This window comes from Phascolarctos cinereus, unplaced genomic scaffold, assembly GCF_003287225.1.
Source record: "Phascolarctos cinereus isolate Bilbo 61053 unplaced genomic scaffold, phaCin_HiC Scaffold_3;HRSCAF=262, whole genome shotgun sequence".
Taxonomy (NCBI): Eukaryota; Metazoa; Chordata; class Mammalia; order Diprotodontia; family Phascolarctidae; genus Phascolarctos; species Phascolarctos cinereus.
The window spans coordinates 53,871,256-53,894,526 of record NW_027555736.1 but is presented as its reverse complement, the minus strand read 5'-3'; the positions used below and the strand labels follow the sequence as shown (position 1 = coordinate 53,894,526).

General features: G+C 43.3%; 1 protein-coding gene across 4 annotated transcripts in view; it reads left to right on the top strand.

Annotated features, from left to right (window-relative positions):
- The window catches only part of DUSP29 (dual specificity phosphatase 29), a 50,566-nt gene that overhangs the window by 5,381 nt on the left and 21,914 nt on the right, over nucleotides 1-23,271 (top strand). For 2 of the 4 annotated variants that reach the window (XM_078150861.1, XM_078150860.1), the window contains exons 2-4: nucleotides 5,472-5,597; nucleotides 11,222-11,343; nucleotides 12,335-12,546. In XM_078150861.1, the coding sequence (XP_078006987.1) occupies nucleotides 12,371-12,546 (176 nt within the window). In that variant the 5' untranslated portion in view covers nucleotides 5,472-5,597; nucleotides 11,222-11,343; nucleotides 12,335-12,370. The remainder of the gene's footprint in view (nucleotides 1-5,471; nucleotides 5,598-11,221; nucleotides 11,344-12,334; nucleotides 12,547-23,271) is intronic. The other 2 variants (XM_021006183.2, XM_021006182.2) reach the window with 1 other exon arrangement.

Genomic DNA, 23,271 nt, shown 5'->3' with positions numbered 1-23,271 from the left:
CAGAGGGTCTGCTTAAAGTATGAATGAACTCGGCCCTAGTCAGGATAATAGGAAAATGACATGTTTCCATTGCCCAGGCACTGAGTGAAGTTCATCAAATAAACAGGCCGGAGTGCTTATGGAAACCTCCTCTGTGGTTACTCTGGCTGCCTATTTCCTTCTAGTGACTCAGGGTTGCAAGTTCAGAGTTATCCTCACCTTTTCCCTTCATCCCCCACATTCAATCACTTGACTAATCTGGAGAGTTCTCTGACTTGAGGAAGTTCAAACATTATCCTTTTGAATATTTTGTACTAAATTAAGATCTTTATTGCAATCCATGTACCATCGTCCTTAAACCATCTGGAAATTAATGTTCTTCCATGAGTGTCTAGGCCCAACAGCCTGCAGACTATACTCAGCCCCAAATTCATGGTTATAAACATGACCAGGGGCTCAAAGTTCATTTGCGTAAGATTCTTCTCATTGGTTCAGGAAAGGTGGCGCTCACACCCCTAGAACATCCCAAGTCTATCAGGACTAACAAGTTTGTTTATTTGTTTGTTTTTTAAGAGTCACCCGGTTTGGTCAGTCTTCAGCCAGCCACTTGTTTCAGTTGTCTCCCACTCTTTGTGACCCTATTTGGGGTTTTCTTGGCAAAGATACTGGAGTGGCTTGCCATGGTCCTTCTCTAGCTCATTATACAGATGAGGAAACTAGGACAAACAGTGTTAAGTGGTTTGCCCAGGGTCCCAGAGCTAGTGTTTGAGACTTGATCTGAACTCAGGTCTTCCTGATTCCAGATCTGGCATTCTATCCACTGTACCACCTATAGACACCCAGCCAATGACAAGCTGCCCCTCCAATTCCATCAGGGAAACTTCTTTGCACTCTGTAAAGGGATACATCTTTGCACTTCCCTTAACACATTAACACCTCATGTTTCACCTGTCTCCTATAATTTCAATAACTGCCCGGGGGGAGGGAGGGGGAGGCAGAGAGGGGGTAGTGTTAATGGTAGTGGAAATCGACTGCCTAGGCATCAATCCTTGTCCCTGTACAAATACAAAATAATTTGGGGAGGAGTGAGGGAAGACCGAGTGCTAACAACAGGGAGAGAGGGTTCAGGGAAGTAATCGTGTAGGAGGCTGCTCTTCGGCTAAGCCTTAGAAGGAGCTAAGGATGCCAGGAGGTGAATATGATGGGTGAGAGCCTTCCAGGTAAAACAGAGGGCAGGAAACGGAATGTCTATGTACGTGGTACAGCAGGCGGTGCAGGCTTACAGGACGGAGCATGGGAAGAAGAGGCAGCTGAAATCTCTGGAAGGAAAGAGCGTTGAAGGGCTGTGAATGTAGACAGTGAGGCTTGTAATTGATTCAACAGGCAATAGGCAGCCACTGAGGTTTCTTGAGCACAGAGTAACACAGGCAGTCCTGCACTTCATGAATATCAATTTTGTAGCTTTGTACTCTGCAGCAGGGAATCACCAACCACAAGCGCTTATCTTTTTCCTCTGATCCTTACCGTATGATCCCTCACCTGATGGCACCTGTGAATCCACAGCTTGCTTGCTTGCTTTCCTTTTTTCCTCCTTCCTTCCTTCCTTCCTTCCTTCCTTCCTTCCTTCCTTCCTTCCTTCCTTCCTTCCTTCCTTCCTTCCTTCCTTCCTTCCTTCCTTCCTTCCTTCCTTCCTTCCTTCCTTTCTCTTCCTTTCTTCCTCCCTCTTCCTTCTTTTCTCTTCTTTCCTTCTTTTTCCTTCCTTCCTTTCTTCCTTCCTCTTCCTTCATTTCCTTTCTTTCCTCCTTTGTTTCCCTTCTTTCCTTCCTTTTTCTTTCTTTCTCTCTTCCTTCCTTCCTTTCTTTCTCTTTCTTCTCCTCAAGTTCTCCCACACCTCCTCCCCGATATTCGATCTCTGACTACCATTAAATCTCCTTGTTTATAATTCTTTCTGTTCTGTCCCAAAGCCTTATCTTCTTCCTCCTCCCACTCAGAGCAAGAGCTTGCAATTCACAAAAAAACACAGATGAACTGAAGTTGAGCTAGGCCTACATTTATAATTATTTTTTTTAGCTCAAAGGAAAGACCTTACACTTATCTCTATTCACTTTTATCTACGCTCTGCCCCTTTCTGTTAGGTTCTAGGCATGTTTGATTAAAAGTGCCTACCAATCATGAATGAGAACTCAATGTCTCAGTCCCTGCCTACCAACCAGTACCACTGCTGTTAGATCGACTTGTTTCAGTCACTGAAACCTAATGATCATGATTAAAAAACAGTTAAATTGGATAAGAAAATGCATGGTAAAATCAAGAAAGCAATAGCTATTTGCATTAAAAAGTGTGACATTACAAACACTTCCTAGCTCTGGCCTCCCTTGGAAATTCCATACCTCAGATTGGTGTCCATTTTAACTTTCCTCAGGCTCTGGATCTCACTTCAGACAGGAGAAATCATGAAGCTCACCTATTTACTTGCTGTCCCCTATTTCTTATGGGGGACAGAGGGGATGCTAGCCATTACTGGCAATAGTTGCTAGGGAAGCAGGTGACCAGCTGCCACCCAGAGGCTGATCAAAGGTGCTCCAGCAGTGTGGCAAGTCCTAATGTCAATGCTGCTTCCACAGATGCTGGACCATCAGTCAGGATGGCTGCCTTCATCATCCTTGGGTTCTGTTGGGCACTGTCCAGCCTCAGCAGGGCAGAAACTGAGAAGTTCCTCTTCTGCTTCGGCTTGAACCCTCCTCCTGACTTCACAGCTGTTGTGAGGATATAATATGGAGGGGTCTTAAAGCTTCCTGGGTGAGGAGAAGCTACAAGAGATGGTTGGGGCTTCCAGAAATGCTGATGACCATTCCTCTGCCTACCTCTTTCTATCTCCATCCCTCACCCCAAGTCTTTTCTCCACTTCTGTCCCTCTCTCTAACGGAATCTGTGCCCTTACCTGTCATCATCACCTATTGTCATTCTATCCATTGATGGTATCGGCACAATCAGCTCCTCCTGCGGATCTCAGCATTCTAGGAAGAAAAGAGGAATGAAGCAATGGCAGATGTCAGAGTCCTGGCAAGGGATTTGGAGGCTCCTTTTATAGGTGGTCTAACATTCCAGTGTGTCAAGGTCTTTTGGGAGCCTGGATTGGTTATCCCACATTGCCCTAATGACAAAAAGCTGCTGAAAATTAAATGACACTTTAAATGAATTGATTTTATTTATCACAATAGCATTTATGTACATTGGAAAAACAGTAATAGGTATTTGTACACTAGCTATTTATTTAATCTACACAAGGGTGTTTGTTTATGATACTGAATAATGTTGCATATTTTATTGAAGCTAGACAGGCAATGTGACCTAATGGTTAGAGAGCCAGACTTAGAATCTGGAAGAACTGGGTTCAGTTCCCATCTCTAACACCATTTACCGGTAGGATGGCTCTGGGCAACTCACATAACTGCTCTGAGCCTTGGTGTTCTCATCTGCAAAATAGGGACAGTAATAGCACCCACTTCATAAGATTGTTGTGAGGACCAAATGAGATAGCACATAAAAAGGGCTTTGCAAAACCATTAAGTGCCATATAAATGTTTATTTGCACAAATAACATTTATATTATTTCTATAAATGAGCTATTATTATCATCAAAGTTAAAATATTTGGTGTACAAGTGGCTTTACAAAGCCCTTATGATAACTCCCCAACTCCACCCTACTATTACTACTCCCTCCAAAAGTGGATTCTTGGCTCATAGATAGGGAATCCCTGCTCTACAACACATCTATCAGCTGAAAAGACTGGTTTGGTGAGAAAAGAAAGTCAGCCAGAACAAAGAACAGATTTGGAGCAGTGCATGCAACTATTATTCCGACATGTGAAGAGATGGCTGGTGGGAAAGTCAATCAAGAGAGTTGACAAGTACTTTTTAAAGCCCTCAGAGCTAGGCACTATGCTAAGCTCTTAGGAGACAAAGAAAGGTAAAACCTTTCTCTTTCCGCAAGGAGATCACATCCTAATGGAAAGGCCAGAACAAAAGAACATCTTTCTAGAGCCTAGCTGCTAAGCGTCCACTCCCAAGCTCTTCAGGTTCTCTCCAATAGCTGGCTTCAAAGCTGGTTTCCCACCCCCACCTCCATCCCCACTCCCACCCCCTTGTGTTGTACAACATAGGACATTTGAGACACTTAAAGCTGGGTGCTTGATGGCCGCTTGCAGTCCTGCAATGGTACTTTAATGAAAAGACGACTAATTGGCCATTATTTCTGAATTACCACTTTGTGAAACCTACCAGCAACATTTTCATAAATCCCAAGGAAAAATATTCCAGCCACTTAAGCATTAAGAAAAACAAAGAAGCCTCATCAGCTGCTCCCCAGTCCTTTGCTCTCTTTGCGACAGGCAGAATGCTCCTTGTAAGGGGATTGCCAGAAACTCTACTTTTGTCCTAATCACAGCCAAAAAAGGAAATGCAATTAGAGGTCCTGGATGTCATTTTCAGGCACACACTGGCTTCTGGAAATCCTGGGCCTGCCACAAAAACTGTGACAGGGAGAAAATCAATTAGGGATTCATAAATAATCATTTTGAAACTCCCGAACACTGTTTGAAGAGTTAATCAAATAAGTTAATGACGTCAACACATTTCATAAGAAACTGAAGCTTCCTAAGGCAATATTCAATTCTTACCACTCTAAATGAAGAGCTTAAAAAAAAAGATTTGAAATTAATTCATGTAATTCTCTTCTGTTAACAATCTGCAAGAACCCTTGATCTAAAAGGAAAAAAAAATCTGTCAAACTTGGATGACAGCCTACATCTCATGAATTAAATTAAATGTAATTTAAAAATTCCTGGGTTAAGCATGAAAAAAAAACCTCAGAGCAACTTTTCTTTCACATTTGAAATAATCTTTACAGATTTTAGATGTATGACGAAAAGCATTGACTGTAGTGAATTTTTTTTTTTAAATGAACGTATGGGTATATTTCACCACCACCCTCATTCACTCAATTCACTCACTTTCAAGAAATATTGTCTCCAGTAAAGGAATTTACCTAACCATAATAACATTTTCATTTTTCCCCATTCTTTAAAAGAATATTCCTGGCCCAACTTGGGTGGTAGTAAAGGATCGGGGAAGAAATGCAGCTCCAAGTAGCTTATATGCACAAACCAACATCTTCTGGCTGCACACACCCTAGCGCGCAGTGCCAAATAACTACAGTAAAAAAGATGATTCAAATAACAGATCCACAATGGATTCTTAAGGGAAATGAGAATGATTGTCTTTGACTCTTGTCCTGTACAAACAAGGCTAATTATATATCTGACTGAGATAACTTTTGAGAGCCAAGTCAAGGAGGCTAATTCTATCTGTTCACTTATCAGCTGGTACCCTGAAGGGGAAGGTAGGGGAAATTGGACCTTTGGGGAAAAAAATGGATTTTCAGTCAGAGGTCCTGGGTTTAAATCCCACTTCCATCCTTTCTCCAATCTAGCCTTCACAGCGTTGCTGAAAGAGTCTGAGAAGGCCTTGCAGAGAAGACTGGACCCAAACGGGGTCCAGAAGGATGGAGAAGTGAAGCAAGGGGTTTAAGGACAGCAGGAGCAAGACTGGGCCTGAGGTATACAGGGGATAATAAGGGAAGGGCCTGGCTGGAGTAGAGGGTATATTAACAGGGTCTGGAGCTAGAGAGGCTCTTTACAAGTATGGAGTCCCAAACCTTCATTCTTCAGATGAAGAAATGGACCCAGAGCTTTGTCCAAGGTTGCACAGGCAATAAATAGCAGGATCAGAGATATAGAGCTGGGAGGGACCTCGTAGGTCATCAAATCAAATTCTCTCTATAAAGAGACTGAGGCCCAGAGAGCTAAGTGACCTGCCAAGCCTATTACCCAGCTAGGGAGTGTTTGAGGTGGGATTCCAACCCAGGTCCTGTGCATTCACACCCAGCACTCTTTCCATCTGACCACACTGTGTTAGGGAGTAGAAGGAGGTCAAGGTAGGCAGGATGTGATGAGAGTTGAGGCTTTGGAGTACAAACTAAACACTTGAGCTTTGTTCTAGGCAACAAGGGATCTTTTAAGTCTTGGGATCAGGGGCTCAACGTGGTGAAATCGATGTTTTAGAGAGCCTATCTGGCCATGTTGTATTGGGTGGATTGGAAAAAGGTAGAACTAAAGGGAGGGAGAAGGGAGGAAGGAAGCTGTAGAAGAAGGGAACTGGGAAGGAAAAGGCAGATGCCAGGGATATTATAGGAATTAAACTAGGCTTCCTCCTGGATGTGGGACGTGAAGGAAAGTTAAAGAAGAGACTGAATTTTTGAGCCAGGTGACTGGAAGAAGGGTGGTGCCATTGACAAAAATAAGGAAATTGGGATGGGGACCAAAGACATAAGTCAGTATGTAATTTTGCTATGACTGGTTGGACCTTACATACTAACTCAGTAGTCACTGGTCATATGTACGCACTAATACCCCTTCATCTGTTAATGACAACATGATATCCCCCACAATTATTTTCCTGGGCCTCTGCCTCTGTGCTTGTAGAATTAATTCTTTTTCTTTATTTTTTTTTAAGTGACTTGCCCAGGGTCAAAAAGCTAGTAAGTACTTGAGGCTGGATTTGAACTCAGGTCCTCCTGACTCTAGGGCCAGAGCTCTATCCACTGAACCACCTAGCTGCCCCCCAGAATTAATTCTTAATAAGAATAGCTAGCATTTATGTATCTCTTATTTTATTTTTTTATTTTTAGGCAATTGGGGTTAAGTGACTTGCCCAGGGTCATACAACTAGTAAGTGTCAAGTGTTTGGTCTGAGACCAGACTTGAACTCAGGTCCTCCTGACTTCAGGGCCAGTGCTCTATCTACTGCACCACCTAGCCGCCCCTATGTATCTCTTTAAGACCTACAAAGCCCTTTACACATTGTTTTCTCATTTGTTGTGATCTTCATAACAACTCTTTGAAGTAGATTATTATCTCATTTTACAGATGAAGAAACAGAGGCTGAGAGGAGGTTTCTCTTTCCCACTCCCCTTCCCTCTCATCTTCTCCTCCATCTCATTACTGGGCTTGAGCAATCAGATCCCCTTGCCCAATCTCAATTTACTCTGCTTACTACCTGGGCAGACCCAGGTCTCCTGACAATGGTTTTGGGCTTAAATGTGTTTGCATGATACCACAGTTTTCAGCCAGTCAGGACATTGGAATTATCTATTTGATAGACTTCAAGTATAGCTTTTTATAGTTTGCAAAGTGATTTAGACACATGATTGTATTTGAGCCTCAGTACAATCTTATGAGGTAGGTAATTTAGGTATTATTATCCTCATTTTACAGATGAGGAATCTGAGACTCATAGAATTTAACTGATTAATCAATAATCATTTATTAATTTGCCAACTATGCTCAAGGCACAAGGCAAGGCACTGGGGATACAAAGAAAAAATGCAACAGTCTCTGCCCTCAAAGTGCTTACATTCTATTACAGAGAGGCGTATTCATAAATATACATGAACAAAATATACACAAGGCAAATTTTGGAGGGCCAGTTCGGGGACCAAGAAAAGCTTCATGTAGAAGATTGCACTTGGGCAGAGTTTTGAAGGAAACAAAGGATTCCAGAGGCAGAGGGGGAGTGGAAGTGCATTCTGGGTCTGGGGGATAGACAACCTGTACAGTCTGCATACGAGTGCAAGAAACAGGAGTAACGTATACAATAAAACTGGAAAGGTCTTTTGGGGCTAAGTTGTAAAGGTGAAATGCCCTGCCCTAAGTCAGAGAGTAAGACTGAGAAGTAAAAGCTGAACCCAGGCCTTCTTGACTCCAGATTTAGTGCACTATCCACTATGCCATCCTGCTTTCTGCAGCACCATTTCCTTAGATTTGACAAACATTAAAAAAAAAAAAGCACCCAACAAGCCTCCAGCCTTCTCCTAACAAGGGTGGGCTCTGTTTGGCACATGCTGACTTTGACGTCTTGGAAGGATACTCTCGTGGAGAGGACCTGAAGGCAAATGGATATACAGGATCTTGGGTGGGAATTAAGGATTGTAGATGAGAGACTGGAGAGATATAGACGTTGACAGCTGTAACTGAGAGACGATCAGTACAATCAATACATTGAGACAGAGGAGAGGGAGAAGGACTAGACCTAGGCAATACACATAGTTAGGAGGTTGGGGGTAGGCGGAGGCAACAAAGGAGACAGAGAGGGATTGGCCCAAAAGGTAGGAGGGGAACCAGAAAAAGGATGATGCCGGAGAGAGGAGAAATTCCAAGAAAGGAAAACCGTGCCTACAGAGGTCAACGAGAAAACAGACTGATTCTACATACTCACGGGGCAGCCTTGAGAGCTTCAATGTGGCTTCTTAAGACCAAACCCTGCTGTATGGAGAGACAACAGCAACCTCAAGGCCTTTTTCAGACAAAAGCCTTTCTCCTATAATATTTATCCACTGCCACATAAGCCTAAGCTCTTTAGACCATTTATGAAGTGTAGGCCCAGTCTATGGAAACCAAATAAAACCAACTGATTCCCTTTCTAATTTTTGGCATGTTATAGGAAAGAAGCCTTCACTTGACTCTCTGGAAGTCAGAGGTTTTGGAGCTGCTTACTGGGATTCATAAAGAGCAGCTTTTAAGATGGAATTGTAGGTCTGTGGTTTCTGGATGGCTATAAGACTTGCTCCCCTCCCCCCCACAGATTCCCCACACTTGATGTTAATGAGTTCCAGAACTCCAATGCATGCCATCCTGTTTTGGTTAAACCACATTACTTCCTATTCTGTCTGGAAATTAAGCTGAGTATTTCAGTCACTGGGATGGGGAAATTTCTCTTCTCTCCATCCTCCTTTCCCCCCAACCCTATTCACGGTACAGAGTGGGAGATACGCCCCCATAGAGGGTAATGTTGGCAAGGTAAGGAGACTGAGGTTTGGGGGAAATGACATTTAATCCATCCACCACAGACCTGCCTTGTCTCAATAATATGTACCTCAGAAGTCTCCTTGGGTAGTCAGTAGGGCTTTGAAAGGATGGCGGACACTCCCATCATAGTTCCAGACGTGCTACCCAAAGAAATGGAAATAGCACTGAAGAGAACTAATGTGGAAGAAGCAGCTGGACTCGACTGAGTAAACACAGCAGAAAATTGTGAGTCTGTTGAGACAACAGTTCCTAAGGTATCTAAAAGAAGGGAAGATACCAACAGCATTAGGGAAAAAATATGCTGACCTTATTATTACACTAAAAAAAAGTGACTGAAAGAATGACTACAATAGGCAAATCATATACCTACTTTTCAATTAATAGGAATAAAGCTAGACTTGTGATGTAATTAATACAGGGTGTCCCAAAAGCCTTTGTGCAGTTAAAAACCATTAAAGCTTAAAACTTTTGGGATTCCACTACTTTTGTGACACTTTATACATAAAGAGCTCCCAAGGGAAGAAACCCCCTGCCAATGTAACTCAATTTTAGACAGTGGTCAAGAACATCGAGAGATTAAGTGACTGGTTTGGCTTAATGGAGTTTGAGTGAGGTTCATTGTTCCAAGACCCAAAACAATCTCCTTCATATGCCATTTATTCTGCCAGAGGAATGAGCCCAAGGAGTCTTGCTGGGGCTGGACCCCTGTCAGAGCCCTGGTATAGGGGGGAAGGTAGGGAGGTCCAACCAGAACATGGGTTCCAGATCCAGTAACCTGGTCCTGGTCTCATGTTCCCTAATAGATGACTTGGGAAATAGGAGACCTTCCAAAGCCATTAAGTGCCAACCTGGGGTGATGGTTGGTATTTTTAAAGGGGTAAACTGGTGAGGCAGGGAGGGGTAGAACCACAAAACACAACACAACATGATGGGAGCCAGCAGGGAGAAATTAAAGCAAGGAAGCTTTATTGAAAGAAAACACTCATAATGTGAAAGGGCACTTTCAATTCCCATTAAATTCCCCCAGTCTTTTTTATATGAATCTTCACTGAGCTACCACTCCCTTATCCTATTCTTATAAAATTGCTGTTTCCTAACCTAAAGTTAGGAATTTATATTTATTCCTATTAAAGTTCACCTTATTAGACTGGGCCCTTTGTGGTAGACTATCAACGTCTTTTTGAATCTGGATTCTGCTCTGCAATGTGTTAGCTATCCCTCCCGGCTTCACACTATCTACAATTTTGATAAACACATTCTTTATCCCGTGCTATCCTGACCTTCCATTGAACTTGCTGGAATTCCCTGTTTTCCTTTAGTCAACAATACGTACCAGGCATGGCGCTAAGCACCGGGGTCACAAATAAAGGCCCCAAACAGCCCCTGCTGTCAAGGAGCTCAGTAATAAGAGAGACCGTAAGCCAACAACTACGTACATATACAGGGTGAATTGGAGGCAGTCTCAGAGGGGAGCATTGAAGGAGACCGGGAGAAGTTTCTTGCAGAAGACAGGTTTAGCTGAGACTTGGAGGTAGCCAGGAAGTAGATGTGAGGAAGAAGGGCCTTCCAGGACTGGAGGCCAGTAAGCGAAAGGGTTCAGAGTCAGAAGCTTGTTAACAAATTGCCCTTCACATTAGATCTGTGCCCTCCCTTCAGAAATCGCTTTGTATATTTTGTATTTAACTTTCTATATAGATGTTGTTCCTTCCAACAGAACATAAACTCCTTGAGGGCCAGGACTGCTGCATTTCTGTTTCTGAATCCCCAGGGCTTAGGACCATGCTTGGCAAATAGTAGGCGTTTAGTCAATTTTTGTTGAATTGACTCTATGCCACTGACAATGGTATTGATTAAAACGTCAACCAGAACAGAGCTAAGGACCAAATTGGGTGTTCATCCTCTAGTGACCTCCTTTCAATGCTAACATTCATTGGCTGTGGCTATTCAGCCAGTTCCACATTCATATAAATCTATTATCCATTCAGCTCTGTTTTCTCAATAGAGTTGTAAGAAGAGATTTTGTCAAATCTTTCCTTACATATACTGGTGAGACCAGGGAGGAGGAAGATAAGGTCACATCCTCAGCCCACCCATCTCAGCTGGGTAGATACAGGCACTTTCTCCTCAGGGAAGGGAATGGAAAGTGTTCCTCGTCCAAACTGCCCTCTACACTAACCTTGATTAGATAACAAAAACTCACTCTTTTTTTTTCAGTCTTATTTCCTTCCGTTCTCCAGTGGGACCCTTTAGTTATGCCTTTTCAATGCCTGATGCTCTGAACAACAAACCACTTAGACTCTTCTCTTCTTTCCCAAAGGTTTATGGCTGAAGGAAGGGTTCCTTACTCACCTAGAGCTCAGCTCTTGTGCAGTGAAGAACATCGCTTTCCAGAGGCCACCACTCACTCTGTCTGAGTGGCTGACCTGCTGTCCCACCAGGGTAAGGACTGGGGGGAGGTTGGTGATTGGGGAAGCAGCTTCTCTCCAGTAATATTAGTGACATCACACAAACACATAGAATTTGGAGCTGAAAAGGACATTAGAGGTTGTGTAAAACTTTTAGGATCCATAAAGGTTAAGTGATCCAAGGTCACATAGGAAATAAACAGCAGAGTCCATATTCATCCCAAGTCCCCTGTTGACCTGAAGAAGACATTTAAATAGATTTTCAGGTCTGAAAATGGGTTTTGTTGCCTTGGAATGCAGGAAGTAACTGAAGAGGTAACTTGACTAATATCCCAGAGAGAAAACATTAGCAACCTGAATTAAAAAAAGGACTCACCCACAACTTAATTTCCTTTTAGCCCTGGGACTAGGGACTTGTGCTATTTTGTATGGCTTCTCAGACACATACATGCATACTCCATAGGTGAATTGTCGGGGGGGGGTTAAAAAAAAAAAAAAGACTTTCAGGTTGATGGCATACAATAGGTGTGTCTGTTACATGAATGAGTCATTTTCCTTTCATTTTGTTCTTTATTGATTTACTGTAGGTATGGAAAGTCAGATAATTTGGGGGTGGGTGGTTGAGTCTCCTCCAATTTGAAGAAGTAGCAAAAACAAAGATAAAAACTGAAGAGAGGTGGTACCTTCTAAGATTTCTTGGACGGAAGCCTCCGCAGTTTTTGGTATAAGTTTCAGCCTACGTTCTATTATGCAAATGAGGTCCCTCATGGCCTTTTACCTGGGGAGTCTGGAATGTTTAGAAAACACTGTTCAACTGCCAATAATGGCCTTCATTGTTTATGTAGACCCCAACCCTGGATGACTCAGTGGATTGAGAAGAAGGGGCATAGCAGGTTGGGGCAGAGCCTTTCCAGCTTTTAAATTCAGCTTCCCCCACCCAAACTTGCCTCATACCTTTTCTGAAAGAGTTTTTTCCCATTGGTGGGTGTCCTGCTAGTACCATTCCTGTCTTTTTCTCTTGATAGCCTGTGAAGAGAATCAAAAAATCTCTTAGCAACAAGATGACTTCAAGACAGTCAAAGACCAGTCTGAAAAAGGCCTATGGATCTAGCAAAGAAGAACCAGAAGATGACTACATCACACCGGGGGCCTTTGAGCTGGAGCGGCTCTTTTGGAAGGGCAGTCCCCAGTACACCCACGTCAATGAGGTCTGGCCTAAACTCTACATTGGAGATGAGTAAGTATTGAGACTGAACCCAGACTCCAACCGTCTACAGGCCCACAGCAAACTCTTCCATCTTTAATGGTTCTGAACATAAGACTTACAGGCAGGAAAAATTTATTTGGGTTGTTTCTGTTCTTTGGGGAAGCAGCTTAGCTTGCACATTAGTAAACGGGTTGGAGGTCTATCAAAATTGGGAACAGCTCCCATTGGCTTAGAATTCTGCATATAGGTCTATACTTATCCATAGAAGTTACTTATCCAGAGAAGTTACCACCTGTCTTGTCTCAGATATTTCTATCAAGGGTACAATGCCAGGGATTCAGTTTTTCAAGGGAGGCTAGCCATTTTGGGTACTATTCTCTGAAAGTAACTTTTTATGTGTATTTTCCCCCAGTGGATGCTGGAGAGATTTCATACCCATTTCATCACTATTGGCTTATAAGCTTTGGTTATTTATTTTAGACAAATTAATACAAATCATGATCTATTGCATATAAAAGGCCTTTGCCATCATAAACCTGTGGCTTAGCACCTAAAGAAGTCCCTCCTCTTCCTCGAGGTACTGCCAAGCCCTTCTCCTGTTAGCATACTTGTGTACATCAGGTGTAACATCGGTACAAGATTCGTACAACATCTGAACCTTGACCCCAACACAGTGATGTCATTTGTTCTTCTTTGAGAATGAAGACAACAATCAACCATATATATCAGCTGGTTTTCATTTTAGAAGCAGAGTGGGTCTGGCTGTGACGGACATGAAGGAAGAGCAAAGTTTAGCTTCATTAGGCCCTGGGAGCTGGGTGGTCAAGGGAGAAAGGAATGTGGTATATGTTCAGAATCCACTTTGGTATGACCATGGACAAGTCACATAAGTACTCTGAGCCATGTTATCCTCACTGGAAAAGCAGGGATAATAATACCTGCAGAACCTCCCTGGCATGGTCAATGGGTAGCTTAAGTAAGATAATGCACATAAAAATGCTTTAACTAGCCTGAGATAAATGAGGCTTTGCCTCAGGGTACAAATTGGGAGAAGGGGGAAGGGAGGTGTGTTTTCTTGCCAGTAGGGTGGTAGCAACATCCATCTTCCTGACTTACCAACCTACCAGCCCACCCTCCTCCTACTTACTACCCAGGGCCTGCCTCCCCCACAAGATGGGGTGGGGAGAGAATGAGATCTGGACTCTAGGTCACACAGGCTTCCCTTTTCCCAGCATAATGGCAGCTACAGTCATAACGTTCCCTGGGCTCCTCCTGTGTTACTCCAAATTTGCTCCAGGCCCAGTGATAGCTAATTACGTCTCTGAGACTTTGCAAACTTTAGAATGTGACAGAAATGTCCATTTTTTTACCAGGATTAAGAGAAAGAGCATGTGGACTGTCCCAGCAGGGGCTTCTGCGTCTTGGGGGTTCTGGGTGGGGTGGGTAGACAGCTCCAAGCTTCAACCCTACCATCTAAAATAGCAAAAAGATAGATTTTTAAAGAATTGACACCTGTATCATGCATCTTATTTTGCCATAACTCCATCTTAGTTTTCCTCATAAGCCAGGTAGATATGAGTATCTAGGCATATGATCTGAATGAATTTATCATTTGTTACTGAATGAAAACTGTCCAGAAGGGGTCATCTTAAGAGTAATGGTCCTAGATTCAACTTTATTTAGAGATATGAAAAATTGATAGTAAATACAATACCTAGTACAGTACTTGGCATATAATAGTGTTCAATAAGTGTTTATCGATTGATTGATTAAGATCTGTAACTAGGGTAGAACAGCGAGAGCTTTGCTTCAGGACACTGGAGTGTAGAGGGCATATCCTAACGCTTCAGCAATTAGAAACAGTTGAGTCTGCCACCTAGCAATAATAACTAATTAAAATGGGAAGTGACCAGATGATAACTACCTCTACATCCCAGGTGAACCTCTCCCCAACCCAGCTTCACTCCGCTTCTTCCTATAGCAGTGATGTCTTGGGTCGCTGTTCATAGAGGATGGTCTCCACACCATGGGGCAGTGTCTTATGTTGACTTGTTCTCAGGGCCACGCTTCTAAGGTTTCCCTCATGCTCCTTTCTCCTCAAAAGAATTTGTCCTAAGTATGGCTGGCTCTGAGTGAAGATCATTATTCTTCTTTTAAAAATTTCAAGATTTTGGTTGTTAACAGAAAATTGGACAAGTTAGGAAACCACTCTGACTTTCTGAGTTTGACATTCTAAAAGGCAGCTTTCACATTGCATTCCCACTCCGACTCGGGATGGCGGTCCTAATGTTCTTAAATAGCAAAAACAAAGGTGTGCCCTGTGTGGCTGAGTTCCCGATTTGGATTTTCCTAAAGGTTAATCAGATTGGTTCTCAGCCATGGGGTCTTTAGATCTCTTTCCCCTGATGTATGGCAGATATATATCAGTTTTGGAAAAGACATAGAAGAGCACTAGCTGAGAGAGCCAGAAAGCCTGGATTTTAACTTTGACGCCTCCATGAGCCAGCTGGTTAGGTCATAGACTCAGAATTGCAAGGGACCTCAGAGATCACCAAGCACAACCCCTTCATTTTATGGATGAGGAAATGGTGGTCTAGAAAGGTGGTAACCTGCCCAAGGTTGTAAGTAGCAGAGCTGGGATTTGAACAAAATGTAGTCTTCTTTCAGATATTCTGGGCCTTAGTTTCCATGTTGATAAAGTGGGGATAATATCTGCCTTACCTACCTCATAGATTGACAGCCAGGTGGTGCAGTGGATAGAGTGCCCAGCCTGGTGTCAGGAGGACCTGAGTTCAAATCCAGCCTCAGATACTTACTCATGTGACCCAGCTGTGTGACTTAATCCTCTTTGCCTCAGTTTCCTCATCTGTAAAATGAGCTGCAGAAGGAAATGGCAGTGTCCTTGACAAGAAAACCCCAAATGGGGTCACAAAGAGTTGGACATGACTGAAACAACTGAACAACAAAAGCATAACCTCATAGATAGTCTGTGAAGGTGAAATGAACTTAAGAGAAAATAAAATATTTTGAAGACTTTTTTTTATTGAGAATCCAAGACTACACAAACCCTTTGACTCTGACAAAACCACTTCTCCAGGTTTCTGACTGTGGAGGCCAAGTATCAATAAGATGAAGACTTGAGATATGTGAAGGGTTTTCTCAAGACGGAATTAGAATGTCCAACGATATCCTACTTGGTTTATAATCTTGTATGATGGACGATCCAAAGTACTCTTAAAATCACACAGCTCTTTTAAGAAGTACAGTAAAAAGAAGACACCAGGGATTATTATATATTTGATATTAGTGAGACCAAACCTGGTTAATGTACAGAGATATACAGCCATACCAGATATTAGAAAGTTCCTGTCCATCAAAACTATAACCAGCAATTTTTGAGCTTGCTGGAAGCAACATGGACAATGAAGAGGGGATAGAACAGAAAGGAGCTCACCAGGGTGTGAGCTGCTAGAAGGGGGCTCAAATTGTATTTGCTAAATGGCTGCTAAGCTCAGTTCTTTCTACTCTTTTGAAAGTCATTGGCAGGTACCATTTGCACCTTCTAAATTTTGGCACCCTGGGGAAAAAGCTCTGGTTACTCCACCCTAGTTACAGTTCTGCCACTTATATGATGGCTGGAACAGAGTTTATTGTCATGAGCTGCCCCTTTCTTCTAGTTATTTCATTCAACCAGGGAAACTTCACATTGTCTTTTCAGTTCATTGCAGTTTTCCTGGCTGTTTCCAAAAGAAAAGAAACACATACATTATTTAGTTATGGAGAATTGCCAAGGCTAAGACTACAGATGTCAGGTGGGTTTTATATCTTTGCCATGATACATGCAGAAAGAACTTAAAAACACAGATCAGTTAAGCTGGACATAAATTCATTGTGCCTCTCCATTTATACCCTATCTCTGGAAATGTGCTCAGGTTTCACTCCTACTCCAAACACTTAATAAGGTTAACGGGATTTGCACATGTTTATTGAAATGGCAATTAATTACGTTGCCCATGAAACCCTCCATACGGTGGTCGTAATGGCGCACAGGCTGCCAAGGAGCCTGCTTCAGCTCTTCCATCCTTTTGTTTCCTGGCTTTCCTGCAGATGTTGCCCAGAGGCAATGAAAGCTCCACTTTGGCTCTGTCAGGCCCTGATTAATGAAAGCTTCAAGTTTAATGTGCCTTTTTTTTCCAGCTCAGATTGAAATTTTTTCTTTCACTAAAAGCCCCAAAGATTTTAGAGCACTGGGCCCCCAGAAAGTCAACAAGGCAGCCAAGAGGAGCCTTGGGGGGAAGAAAGATAGAATCACAAGATCACAGATTTCAACCTGGAAGTCCAATCCTCTCATTTCACAGATGAGGAAACTGAGGCCCAGAGAGTTTAAGGGACTTGCCTAAGGTTATACAGGGAGTAAATGGAGAGAATGGGATTTGAACTTGGGACTTTGGACACTAAAACTGTACTCTTTTCAATGGACCATAGCTCCTCCTTGAATGAACACGGACACCATGAGGATGGTACCCACTGCTGGCGCCTGGAACCAATGTCAGTGGCCCCTGAGAGCATCTTGGTAGCCCCATTGGCCCTTAAGAAATAGCTTTGTCAGGGGCAGCTAGGCGATGCAGTGGATGGAGCACCAGCCCTTGGAGTCAGAAGGACATGAGTTCAAATCCAGTCTCAGACCAGACACTTGACACTAGCGGTATGATCTTGGGCAAGTCACTTAACCCCATTGCCTAGCAAAAACAAACCCAAAAACAAAAAAAAAAAAAAAGAAAGAAAAAGGAAGTCCTGAATAAGGCAAAAAGTTGTCTTGTGTAGCTCCACCTCTTCATGGGGGGAACTAGGTGGCACAGTGGACAGAGCACCGGCCCTGAAGTCAGGAGGACCTGAGTTCAAATCTGGACTCAGACCAGACACTTGACATTTACTAGCTGTGTGACCCTGGGTAAGTCACTTAACCCCAATCGCCTAAAAAAAAAAAAAAGAAAAGAAAAGAAATAGCTTTGTCAATCCACATTCTCTCTCTCCTCTACCAAAAGTGTTTCCTATGACACTTTAAGACACTGTTACTGCTCAGGGGTGTGACAAACTTCCTGGACAGTTAGATCAAAGCAGAGGATTTCGGTTCTTCTTCCACTTCCATCTATGTGACCTTGGGAAAATCATTCCTCTGGTGCTAGGCTTCCAGTGCAGAAGTGGTGTGAGATCCACCAATCAAGCTTTTATTAAGCACCTACTGGTTGCCAGGCACCGTGCTTGGTGCTGAGGACCCAAAGACAAAAATTAAAACAGTCACTACCCTTAGCAAAGACACGCCGCATGTATAACTAAGAATATCAACAAAATGTACGCCCCAGAAAGGTACAAGGAAATTTGGAGGAGGATGGCGCTAGCGGCTAGGGGCTGCGAAGCTGCTTTGTGGAGAAGGCAGTGTCTGCTGAGCTTGGGAGGACACGAGGGATTCTACTCGATGAAGGTGAAGAGGGAGCGTCCTCCAGGCATGGGGGTCAACCTGTGCAAAGACGAGGGATGGAGGGACATTGGCAAGAAACAGCAAGAAGGACAATTCGGCTCAACTGAGTCAAGCATAAAGGGGAGTAGGGTAGAGTAGGCCCGGAAAGGTCAGCAGGAGGCCAGACAGAGAAATTACTTCATATTTGATCCCAAAGGTTGAGGCTTGGAGCATCCAGAGCAGGAAAGTGACCATTCAGGCAGTACGGTGCAGTGGTGAGCGTTTGTTGAAGACCCCCTTAGAGAGCCTGGCTTCAAATCCTGGCCCTGCCTTTGCTACCTATGCAACCTTGAGCACATCACTTACCCTTTACGGGCCTTGGTCTCCTCAATTATAAAATGACCACTAAGGTCCCTAGCATCCCATGACCTGTGATTTAGGAGAGTCGCTTTGGCACTCTGTGGAGGATGGGCTGGAAAGGGGAGAGCCTTGAGGGAGAGTCCAAGTAAGAGGTCATTGCAAGAGCCCATGTGAGAGGTGATAAGGTGAAGATCTAGAGCGGTATGGAGGGCTTCTGTGTGAGTAGAGAGAAGTAGACAGGTGCAGAAGCAGAACTGTTGACTGATTGGATGGAGGTGGGCAGAGTGAGAAGTTAAAGATGACTTTGAGGTTGTGAAGCTGGGTGACCGAAAGGATGCTGGTATCCTTGGAAGAAACATCCTTGGAAGACTTGGAAGAACTAATGCAAAGTGAAGTAAGGAGGACCAAGAAAACAATGTGCCCAATGTCAACAATGTAAATGGAAAGAACAGAGAGATAGTGTTGGGCCTGGAGTCAGGAAGACTGGAGTTCAAATCATGTCTCACTTACTAGCTATGTGATTCTGGGCCTCTTTAAGCCTTGGTTTTTCCATACATAAAATGGGAATAATACTAGATCTTATGCCACAGGTTTGTTCTATAGTGTTATATAAATGGAAGGTATTGAACAATAACCACAGAACAATCAAAAGGGAATCATTTTGGGGCAGCTAAGTGGTACAGTGGGTAGAGCACCAGCCCTGGAGTCAGAACATCAATTCAAATCTGGTCTCAGACACACAACACTCACTAGCTATGTGACCTTGGGCAAATCACTTAATCCCAATTGCCTCATATAAAAAAACAAAACAAAACAAAACAGAAAACCATCAATTATTTAAAAAAAAAAAAGAAGTGAATCATGTAACATGGGCTTCATCTGACCTTGAAGGGTCAGGTTGTTATGGTTTTCCCCCACTTCTTCCCCCACCCAGTGTTCTCTGGTACCCTGAGGGGGTTGGGAAGTTTGGATTTTTGCTATTGGTTCAAGCCCCTACTCCTTTTTTGTTCCCTCCTTTTTCAGGGGACCAGCGACTAGCACCCCAGTTCCACTTAATCACTTAGAGTCTCATTAGCTTTTGCAAAGGATTATTTACTGGAGAGATGTGAACCTTTCCTCAACGCCTTGGAGCATAATCCTCCTTGTATCACTTTGGTCCCTAGGGAAAGGAGGTAAATTTGGTTCACATCTTAACTCACTTCCTCCATAGCATTAGGTCCACCAAATTGAACTAAGACCACCAGCACCTCAGGGCCTTGCTTCTCAGGGCTTTCCTGCTGGGTTGGCTGCAACCTCCAGCGAATGGTCCTGAGCTCCGCTATCCCTCTAGCTACACACCCAGACCCCACGTCTGTTATCTTAGGGTCTTCTGACCTGGGGTGGGGGGAAGTGGCCCTCAGGTCCTCCCTCCCTGCCCCTCTTATGTGTGGATGTTGGCAGGAAAAAGTGACAGACTGTCCTCAGTCAGGTAGTTTTAAAGGCACGGACGGTTCTGGCTGCACAGCCAAAGGAAAGAGGCTGCTCCCAACCACCTGGTAGGAAAACACAGAATGTCCACACCCAAGCCAACTCTCTGGATCCCCAGGAGCAGGTCCTACGCATCCACCAAGCGGGTGAGGCCGTGGAAGGCGGTCTGGACATGAGCCAAACCCCTGTTCGCTAGGTGAAGTACTTTGCACGCTTTAAAGCACTACATAAATTTGAGCTATTGAACAACAACAAAACAATCAAAAAGAAGAATAAAATTTCAAAGAACAAGCCTCGAACCAAAGAAGAGATACAAGAAAACACTGCCCTCCACTCCTTTGCAGAGGCGGAGGGGTCTATGGGGGGAAAACACTGTATATATGCTGTCGGGTTGGTTTTTTATTGTACTGATTAGTTTGCTGATATTTTCCTTTCTCCCGCTACTTCTTTTATTTAAAAAGTTGTTTTTTTTCTTTGCCATAAGAGATGCCTCTCAAGAACAGCGGATGAGGGAGAATTGTTGAGTCGTTTCAGTCACGTCCAACTCTTCACAACCCCATTTTGGTGTTTTCTTGGCAAAGATACTGCAGTGGTTTGCCATTTCCTTCTCCAGCTCATTTTACAGATAAGGAAACTGAGGCAAAGAGGGTTATACAAAGGGAATTTAGCTGAAGTAAAAATAAAAGGCATCAATAAAAATTTATTTATAGAAACCAGAAGTTTGGAAGAGGGGTGAGTTTTGGGGAAAAGATAGTTAAGTTCTGTTTTGGACATGTGGCATTTGAGGTGCCATTTTGAAATGTCAGCAGTTGATGAGAGACTAGAACTTAGCAGAAAATTGGGGCTGGATGTATACAGATTAGGTGTCATCTGCAAAGAGATGAGCATTGATCCCTTGGGAGCTGATGAGGTCTCCAAGAGACATAGAGAGTGGTCAGACAGAACCTCGAGGACACGCTTAGACTTAGTGGGTGAGGTATCAAAGATGCACCATCAGATCTTTTCATCCCTTCCAGCTCTAAATCTGTCATCCTGTGATTCCAGGACCTCTCATAGGCTGGTAAGGGTGTTATTTCATCTCTCAGGGATGAAGGTGTTATTCACGAAGAGCAATAGCCACACTTCTTCACAAAACCTTGCCTCGGTAAAATGTTCAGAAGTCAATATTCCGGGGGAAAGACCCAGCAAAGACACTGGATTGGGGGTAATGGGGAAGCTCGCTTGGAACACATTTGTTTGCCTGTTATCTCCCCTACTAGTCCTTGAGGACAAGGACTGTCTTTTGCCTCTTTTTTTGGTATTCCCAGTGCTTTGCAAAGTAACTGGCCCATAGTCAGTGCTTAGCAAATGTTTATTGAATGAACAAACGGATGAGTGGATACAGTGCTGGGCCTGGAGTCAGAGAAATCTGAATTCAAATTTAGCCTCAGACTGTTACTAGCTGTATGACCGTGGGCAAGTCACTTAACCCGTCTGTCTCAGTTTCCTCAACTGTAAAATGGGGGTCATAATAACACCTGTTTCCTAGGGTTGTCATGAGGATCAAATGAGAAAATATTTATAAAGCGCTTAGTATATTGGCACAGAGTAGGAGCTTAATAAATGCTCGTTCCTTTCCTTAAGCCCTCTATTCCCCACCTCCCAATAAATGTCTCCAAATCAAAGTAAAGGGACAGCTAGGTGGTGCAGCAGATAGAGCACCGGCCCTGGATTCAGGAGGATCTGAGTTCAAATCCAGCTTCAGACACAAAACACTCACTAGCTGTGTGACCCTGGGCAAGTCACTTAACTCCATTGCCTAGTCAAAAAAAAAGAAAAGAAAAGAAAAGAAATATTAGGGGCAGCTAGGTGGTGCAGTGGATAGAGCACTGGCCCTGAAGTCAGGAGGACCTGAGTTCAAACCCGGCCTCAGACCAAACACTTGACACTTACTAGCTGTGTGACCCTGGGCAAGTCACTTAACCCCAATCACCTAAAAACAAACAAACAAACAAACAAACAAAACCAAATCAAAGTAAAGTAACAGCAGAAAGCTCTCTTTCCAAACCTGCTCCGAAGCTTATGCCTTCCCTTTATCCCACACTTCCACATTCGGGCCTTCCAAAGAAATCCCTAAAGCAGCAGGAAACAGTCTCACATGTTTATGTCAATTATGTCATTGCTTCATGATGAAGGTAAAGAGGTGCCGGGTATTCTGAGGCAAAGCTGCTGTAATTCTTATCCCCTGTCTCCATCCCCAGCCTGTCAGCTTCAAGTTCATTCATTTATTCCTTTACACAGGAGGGACTGGGTGCTAGATGATCTCGGTAGAAAGGTGAAAAGATCTGGAAGCCTTTTTCCAAGAATTTATTGACCTGGAGCTTCCTGGTGACTCACAGCCCTCACCTCCTAAGGCCTTCAGCCTAGGCAGCGTTTGGTCCTGTCATTCCAGTCTCCATCAAGGAGGACCACTTCTCTCTCGTCCCCCACCAAAAATAACCAAACCAAACCAAACAAAAACCGTTGCTCTAAGATACCTTTTTACCCTTCTCAGAATTACAGGATGGGTCTCCACAGCAGATAATGTAGCCAATATTTGACCGTGATTCAGTTAATAGAATTAACGAAGAGAGTTAATTCAGATTGGCCTGTCTTTATAGCGATTCAGTTTGACCATCAATTTATAGCCAAAGCACATTAATTATGACTATTTGACGAGGCCAGTCAAATTAGTCAAAAGATTGAATTTCAGAGTGTATTCTCAAAGGAATCAAGTTTAATTACTTTCCAGTAACTCAAATTAGATAAACAAAGAGCTGATTTCTGGATGTCCGGGGCTTAACTTTAATAATAATTAGATAAGAACGATTTGTAGTTGGCACATCAATTTGTGCTCCAAAAGTGTTTGAAAACTGTTTTCTTGGATAATTTAAGGATTTTTTCCCTCCAATCTTGTTCATTCAGTTTAGCGAGACTTTTTGTTTATTGGTAATACACAAATGGTATTATTGGCCTAGCCCAGATTTTGTGAATTTTCTCAAATTACAAAGCCCCCACGAATGAGGTTTGATTGTGACCTGATAACTGCTAAAGCTACTCTTTCTTCTGTGCAGTATGGACACATCCAAAGTGACAATGCCTATAAAGAGTAGGGAGGCGATATGAAGTAGTGAAGACAACACCGACTTGGGATCCAAAGACCTGCATTCAAATCCCCGCTCTGCCACTTTCAACCTGGCCAAACTGTTTCATCTCTCTGACTTCATTTTCCTCATCTGTAAAATGAAGGAGTTGAAATAGTTGACCTCTCAGTTCCCTTCCAGCTCTGAATGAACGAGTGAAAGATGAATATTTATTAAACGCTTATTAAACGCTTGCTTTTCACCAAGCACTAGATTCAATAAGTTGTATTCAACTATGAAAGTGAGACAGTCTCTGTTCCTAACGAGCTTATGTTCTAATAGGGAGAGACAGCTCATAGAAGGGCCTGG